General features: G+C 38.2%; 1 protein-coding gene across 1 annotated transcript; it reads left to right on the top strand.

The window, feature by feature from the left end:
* The first annotated feature begins 6925 nt into the window (after positions 1 to 6925).
* Positions 6926 to 7507, top strand: LOC149239061 (RING-H2 finger protein ATL8-like). Its single transcript, XM_089369743.1, has one exon. The coding sequence runs from the start codon at positions 6926 to 6928 to the stop codon at positions 7505 to 7507; it is 582 nt and encodes a 193-aa protein (XP_089225869.1).
* Positions 7508 to 8037: the final 530 nt, after the last annotated feature.

Below are 8037 nucleotides of genomic sequence, written 5' to 3'. Positions count from 1 at the left end.
ACCTTCCAAACACTGATAAGACATGGAAAGAACTATGGGATAATCCTCATTGGATGAAAGTCAACTATTCAAGTGGCTGGTTCAATAGGGCAAGATTCTAACATGGGATAACCTAAGCAAAACAGGCTTTGTTGGCCCCTCAAGATGTCACTTATGCAGATAACAAGAAGAAACTACAAATCATCTCCTGAATAGATGCATTTTCACTTCAATACTTTGTAATTGGGTTGGAGAAGTCTTTGAGCAGACAGACAGAAATGTAAATGACATCATTGCTACTTTCAAAAATGGCGGAAAAAATTTTCTGATAATGAGATCATTAACTTCGCCTGGATGCTGACCCCAAGATTCATAATCTGGAATGTTTGAAAGGAGCGCAACAACATGATTTTCAAGGATAAAGCGAGTTCGGTGAGCAGCATCCTTAAGCTAATCCTTAAACAACTCAAAGAGACTGTTCATATCCTAGGAGGTGTAGCTACTAGCAAACCCATTGGACAAAGAAAGGCCAGAATACTGGAGAAGTTAGAGCTCAAGGTTCATCCCCCTCAGGGTTCTATGCAGATCAATAAGAATACCTCAGCAGAAAAGGCTTCATGGCAACCCCCTTCACATGGCTTTTAAAAATTTGACATCGATGGGGCCTCAAAAGGGAATCCTGGAGAAGCAGGATATGGAGGGGTCATGAGGGATGAGGAAGGAAACATACAAGTCATCTTCCACAATTATCTAGGAAAAGCAACCAACAATATGGTTGAGCTCATGGCGATGGAATTATGCCTGGAAATACTGCTCAAGTACAAAATTCACAATGTCATCATTGAGCCTGACTCAGAATTAGTCATAACTTAGTGAAGAGGATAAAGGTTGGTGCTACACCAGAGAAAATCTCAGGACACTGGCGGCTTCTGCAAGTCTACCAAAGAATCCAAGCACACCTAAGAATGTTGAGAACTCTTAGGTTGGTGCATGTCTGCAGGGAATCCAACAAAGTTGCGGACTGGCTGGCTAATGGGGGGTACGAAACAAGCATATCGACTTGTGCTACTAGTGGGAGGAGGTAACGGATGACAGGTTGAAGGAGGAATGCTCATCTCGAGCCCTCAGCGACAGACAGCAGTATCAGGAAAAATCAAGAGAAAGAATTTTACTTCATGAAAACGATGGATAAGTTCACTTCAGAAGGCCTATCAGCGGAGCTGTACTATCGGTTTTTTAAGGGAGCTTCTAGAAACAAAGGAAATAATCGAGATAGAAGATATATGTTCACAGGATGAATGATTCAATGGAAGATGAAGGTGTCAAAGAAAGAGATTACTAGGGTCAAAAACTACCCGAGACATACCACCTGCTTTAGGCAACCTCTGACCCAGGAGAAGTTTTCCTGGAAGACAAATGATTCCATTCAGCAAGCGATGCGTGGAGGTGGATGGACAATGATTACCGCCTTCATCAGTAGGTATTTCATGAGTAGTTGTGTGGTCTGATTTGGTCTGTGGCCATCAGATCTGGAGAGGGAAGATCAACGGCCACCTTTTGGTGTGCAAGTTGGTGGGGCCGAAAGGATAAAACCACTAATGGTTTACCACCTTCATCGGGCGCCTTCCAAACCAAAGACGGTTTTAATGAAAAGCCAGCGACTCCACTCAGGAAGCAACATGTGGCGGAGGACAGAAAAACCAAACTGCCTTCATCGTGCGGTATTCAGCAGGCTTTTAAAGCTGTGCAATATGGACTCCAACCATTGGATCATAAGGAAAAGATCAACGATCAGCGTTGATCGTGCAACTTTAGGGTTTTTCGTGAGCAGTTGTGTGGTCCGATATGGTCTGTGGCCATCAGATCTGGAGAGGGAAGATCAATGGCCACCTTTTGGTGTGCATGTTGGTGGGGCCAAAAGGATAAAACCACTAATGGTTTACAACCTTCATCGATCACCTTCCAAACCAAAGATGGTATTAAGGAAAAGCTAGCGATTCCACTCAGGAAGCAACACGTGGCGGAGGACCGACAAAGCAAACCGCCTTCATCGCGCGATATTTAGCGGGCTTTTTAAGCCGCATGATATGGACTACAACCGTTGGATTAGAAGGAGAAGATCAATGGTCAGCATTGATCGGGCAACTTTAGGGTTTTGGGGGGCTTCGCCCCTGCGTGGGTTGAATCTTGACTGTCGGATTGTTAGAAGACAGATCTTCGATTGGTTTTGGGGAGCGGACTTCGGATCCACTTGCCCGCTCTTGGTTCCAGGGCAGTCCAGGCCTTGTCTCTGTCTGATTTTTGGAGGATTTTTTTGGGTACTTAGGGTATTTTTACTCCCCTTTGTGGGAGTTTGTGCCTCTGAGCATATGTTGTAACATGTGTAAAATATTTTTTTACCTAAGTTAATAGAAGGACCATCTCTTGCTTAAGCAAAAAAATAAATTTAATATCTAGTTTTGAAATATCATGATTATGAATATGAATCCCCATTATTTAACTTTCTTTTAATGGAATGTGCATATTAAAAAAAAAATAAAAATAAAAAGTTTATAATTCTATTATTAAAAACAAAATTGCAATATAACAAATTGAATTATGTTTACTTACTATTTTTATTATTTTTTTACTTTTTTTATTCTTTTAATTAATGTTTTATTATTCCCCCGATTGGGGTGATTGACCCTTGGATGAAGGGGCTTTGGGATCCCCACCCCTAGCCACATGTTACCCATTCAAAAATTAAAGAAGGCAAGTACTTGGTTCATGGCTCAAAGCAGGAATTATCTAGAAGCAGCATGTATAATTATCGGGTTAGTGTTGTGGACTACAAACATTTTGGTGTCTTGGGCGATGAGAAGGGATGTCGAGGAGGTTGGTCACGGTTATGGCTATTATGAAGGCCTGAAGCGAGAGTTGAATGGCCATTGTCGTGAGGGAATAAGGGAGGACGTCGGCCTTTCTGTATGGTATTGCTCTCAAAAATTTATCAGGGACCCGAGCACACATTTAGTTTTCAGCACCACCTTTCAGAGTGGCAGCCTCCCTTCCTGGAAAGTGAACTTCAAATTCCAAGTATTCTCCTCCCCTTGTTGTTTATCTAGCCACACACTTCGGGCGCGCGAGATCTGTTATCTCTTCTGGTGGTCTTCATGGGCTTCAGTAGAGTCTCTCTTTTTTTTCTCTGAAGTAAACAGTATATGAGAGAAAGAAATTTTGTTGAGTCCTTCTCTAGCTTATTGTTGTGTTTCTAAGGTTGTGTATTGGTCTAGAATTTCCAAAGGACCCCTGAGGTATGTGACTGTGGTAGTTTTTATTATGGGCCTTTAACTAGGTTTAAGTTTACGGGATTCTAGTCAGTTGCGACTTTTTCATATGTTTGTGGCTCTGGTTCATCCTAGTGAAGTTCTTGGGTGGGTAATATGTTATGGCTGTGTCTTTTTCATTGATTTTTGGTAGTCATTCTTACCCAAGACATTAGGATTATGTTGGGACGTGAGGTCATCTATTCAGTACCGAGTCTATATTCCTCCAGGGTCTCGGTGCCCTTCTCCAATTATTGGGTTGGCTCCTTGTTGTTGTGTTAGGTCATCATGGGAAATCTAGTATAGGAGTCTTGGTGGTGGTTTCGTGGGAGTGTTCGCTTGTGTCTTCTCTCGGTTTTGGGAGTCTTTCCTATTTGCAGGGATGTCGCGTCAATGTGGGAGACCTCATAAAGGGGGTGGCCAACATGCACATCCAGGGGCACGTGTAGGCAGGGAATCCTCCTCCAACGAGGAGCACTCTGATAGTTTGGATAGGGAGGAGGAGCTTGCATAAGACCCAGCTCACTCACCTGGTCATGTTTTCGATCCATGATCCCAAGAGTTAATTGTCGATCAATTGAGGGGAATCCAGACCAATCGGGACACCCTCGAAGACCATAGATATGAAGATAGAAATGAATTAATGGCCTACATGAAGGATATCCAGTTTAGTCAGTATGATATTTTAGAACGATTGGATAATATATGCCGAAGTCAGAGACTAACTAACGAACGTGTGCATGAGATAGAAGCTCGCTTAGAGAATATTGACTTCCATATGCATGATAAGTAGGGTCCTCTAGTTATTCAGACTATGCACCCCCCTCCACACCCTGATTTACAGTCAGTCGGTTGTTTACTTATTTTGCTCATTTTTTGGCATGTATTGCTTCACAGCCCTCCGGAAATAAAGGGCCAACTACAAAGTCTTATGTATTACATTCTAACTCTCCTCACCAACAAATCCAGTCGGAGTGAAGCAGGAAGAGTTGTTGAAAATCAGTATGTACTTTACTTTTTCCTAATAATGTAATCGCAGTTTGTTGATCGATTAAAATATATATATATATATATATATATATATATATATATATATATATATATATATATATATTATAATTATTATTACTTATTTTAATTTTTTCAATTTAATTTTAAATCAAATATTTCATTGATCTTACACTCTATTACATCTCTTACACCAAACTATAAAACATAAATTTTATAGTTGTAAAACATCTCTTTAAATTTTACGAGGCTTTTAATAAATAGTAATGAGATCCACTGTCACTAGTTCAATTCCTTACCTTCTTCAAATATTTTTTTTGTACATGAACATATTATAACCTCACCAATACCAAAATTTTATATATATATATATTTACTTCTATTTTTTTAAACCACCCTTCTTTAAAATTTCTTGCTAAACTTTTTGTACTTTAATCGTAATGCTAAACTTTTACTCATAACATTGAGCTTCCTTGATCAAATCCATTAATTACTAAGCCTATCATCTAACATTTCCCTGTTTCGAAGTTTCGTAGTTTTATAATATAATAATGGTTATTTTAATAAAATTATACATTACAAAGTATAAGATATGAGTAGGAAACATATTTAAAATAAAAACAACTCCGTTTGTAATTTTTCACCGAGAAAATTTTAAAATATTTTTATATTTGTGTTATAATAGTTTTCAACTATATTTATATTTGCATCTATTCATGAAGCAATAAGTTGTTCATGAATTTCCATTACTTGCATGGAGAATCATAACGTTGGTTTGTCCCATCTATCCATGTTCGCCTTGAGATTTAAGTTCTCTTTTTAACGGATGCTTATCATTAATAAATTAATTTCCATAAAATTGAAAATGTCAATTTATAAAATATAATGGTTTTGAGGTTTGTGTTGACAATGTTTTAATGTTTTGTAAAATCAAATTTATTATAAATGTCATTTTCTAAATAAAATTACAAAATAAGAGTTTAATTTTTACAAAATAAGAGTTTAATTTTTTGAAATATATTTTTAATAAAGAAAAAATAATTATAATAATTTTACTTCACAATATTGTCAATTGGAGTTATTCTATATAGTTGTTTAGAATGGTTGTTATCTTTTCTATTTAGATTTAAATCTCAACTAATGATATGATGAGCTATAATGCCTTGATAAATATTGTTGCAATGACAACTTCATTCTGACCGTGTAGGGTGAAAGAGAGGTTGCTTTCTTTCTTGGAAAAAAAAACGCAAAATAACTAAAACTAAATTAAGATGTATACCACGTTATATGAATATTTTACATATCCATCCAAAAAAAACTCTATCAAACTCCAAGACTAACAACTTTAATGTATAAGTTAAATATTCTTTTAACTACATCTAAATCCGCAATCAAGGCAAACTCATATACATGATACACAAGAATATATACATACATTTACAATTAAAAACTAGCCTAAAAGAGGTTTGCACCTCAAGAGATTTGATCTCTCTCGATGCTTGGTAGATCAGGAGTTAAGAAGAATCTAGGCTGATTTAATTATTAATAATTGATAATTATAGTTATTAAGATTATTTATTTTATTTTATTTTGTTTTTGGTAGATCGGGAATTAAGATGAATCTAGGTTGATTTAATTATTAATAATTGATAATTATAATTATTAAGTTTTTAATTTTATTTTATGTAATTTGACCTGTCAAAATGTTTTAATTAATAATTGCAATTATTAATTTTATTTTGTTATTTTTTAATTGTATTTTATTTTTATTTTTATTGTCATGTAATTTTATCGAGTCAAAATGTTTACATAATATAACATAACATAACATAACCTTAAGACATCTCTTCCATATTGAACTAGAGAGTGTCTCTCGGCAATAAATAGAATTGGGAAACTATTTTAATGTTTTGGGAAATTTCTAATTACGCCTTAAGGCGTTCCCTCTGGGAAAGACATTCTTAAAATGTGACGTGTGCGATTCTGAGCCATTGATTTTGTGTGTTAGACGATTGGGATGTTTTCTGCCATCGATTTAATCTGTTTTTTTTCATAGAATGATTTAATCTGTTTTTTTCCACCAGCTGGAAGACAGAGAGGGAGGATCTGGCAATGGCCCATGAAACGCAGGCCTCCTGGCGATGAGACTCTTCGCACCGAAACTCTTCGTCGTCACTGAACCGTGTCTTCGCAGTGATGAAACGTGTCTTTCTTCTTGGTTTCGTGTCTTTCTTCCTGCCTGAGGGCCGCGTAGCCAGCGCAGCCTTGTGCGGTTATATCACTATTTCTACTGTCTGCTTCACACATGGGATTTCTGCTCTTCTGGTTGCAAAATTCTTAGCGGTCAGTGTTTCTTTGGGATAGAAGCATTGTATCTTGCTTCATTTTCTATGCTGTGTGACTTCTGCGACATTTCTCCTGGCTTTATTTTTGTTCGTGCAAGCAAACTGACTCACTGGGTTGCCGGAGAATTCAAGGTTTGTGAAGTAACTGTATCCATTTCCAATTTTGGTGTGATCAAGCTCAATTTTAGCAATATGCACAGTGGCGCTGCCCCTGCATAGTTTGTTCATGCAAGGAGATTGTCCCAAAATCGGAGAACATTGCAATCATTGCCTCCTATCGTCCCCTTAATGGAGAAGCCAGACGAATTGACGCAGTTTTCATCGGCAACCAATGCAGGTTTCGACTCAGGCTTAGCCATGACCCTAGCGGCCTTGCTCTTCTCCATCCTATGCACGTTGGGGGTAGCCGCCGTTCTACGCCGTAGTAGACTTTGGCAAGTGGTGTCCGAGCCATCCCTTGAAGCCAGTGTCGAAAGAGGTGAAGCTGGTATCAAGAAAATGCATCTAAAAGCACTTCCAGCATCGGTTTACAGTACAAGCTCCCCACTGGGAACCCTGGATTGCCCTATTTGCTTGGCAGAATTCATGGAAGGAGAAAGTGTGCGAGTATTACCAGAATGCCGCCACACTTTCCACGCGGATTGTATAGGCGCATGGCTCATTTCCAAACCCTCGTGTCCTTCACGCAGACAATCTCTGCTTTATGTGGGGCTGAAGAAACCAGCAGAGGTGGCTTCGCCTGCTGCTGAGGCGGGCGAAAGCGCCGGAATGGATTGTAGAGAAAGAAACGAGTTCGTTACAATAAATGTTGTTCTTGAGACGTTCCACAGCTCTGCCAACTGCACGACAATGACAGTTTCTTCATCTTAGGAATTCATTGACCTGGAAACAGATGATGACCTGGAAATTTGGGTCAAGTTAGAGCGCAACATCACGAAGCCATCCCTTGGAATGGGCAGTGTGCAAAGTTGGAAGGGCAGGTAGCACTATTTAAGATCAAGGGATGCGAGAATGGTACAAATTGAACGCAATGAATGATTTCCTATATTACCATGTAACAATTTTAGAAAGTTCCGCCTGATAGGTTTAGAATACGTCAAATTTTCATTGAAGGGTTCCATTATCTTTCTATTGGATCAACGACTTCCGCCTTATCGGTTCACAACATGTCAAAATTCTCACTGAACGGTTCTTTTTTTTCGCAATCCAGCACTGCTCATTTATATTGTAAAAAGACAACTTCCTCATTTTTTTCATCAAACGTGCTAAAATATTTAAATCTCATAAAGCAAGTGAAAACAATAAAACATCTCCCCTGTCCATATCTATTTAAATCTCATAAAGCAAGTGAAAACAATAAAACATCTCCCCTGTCCATATCTCTATCAATTTCACTAGCC

This window comes from Pinus tabuliformis, chromosome 8 (genome assembly GCF_031772625.1).
Source record: "Pinus tabuliformis cultivar Carrire ecotype Pingquan chromosome 8, CPIR1, whole genome shotgun sequence".
Classification (NCBI taxonomy): domain Eukaryota; kingdom Viridiplantae; phylum Streptophyta; class Pinopsida; order Pinales; family Pinaceae; genus Pinus; species Pinus tabuliformis.
Note: the sequence above shows the minus strand (reverse complement) of the source record. Positions and strands in the feature narration are given on the sequence as shown.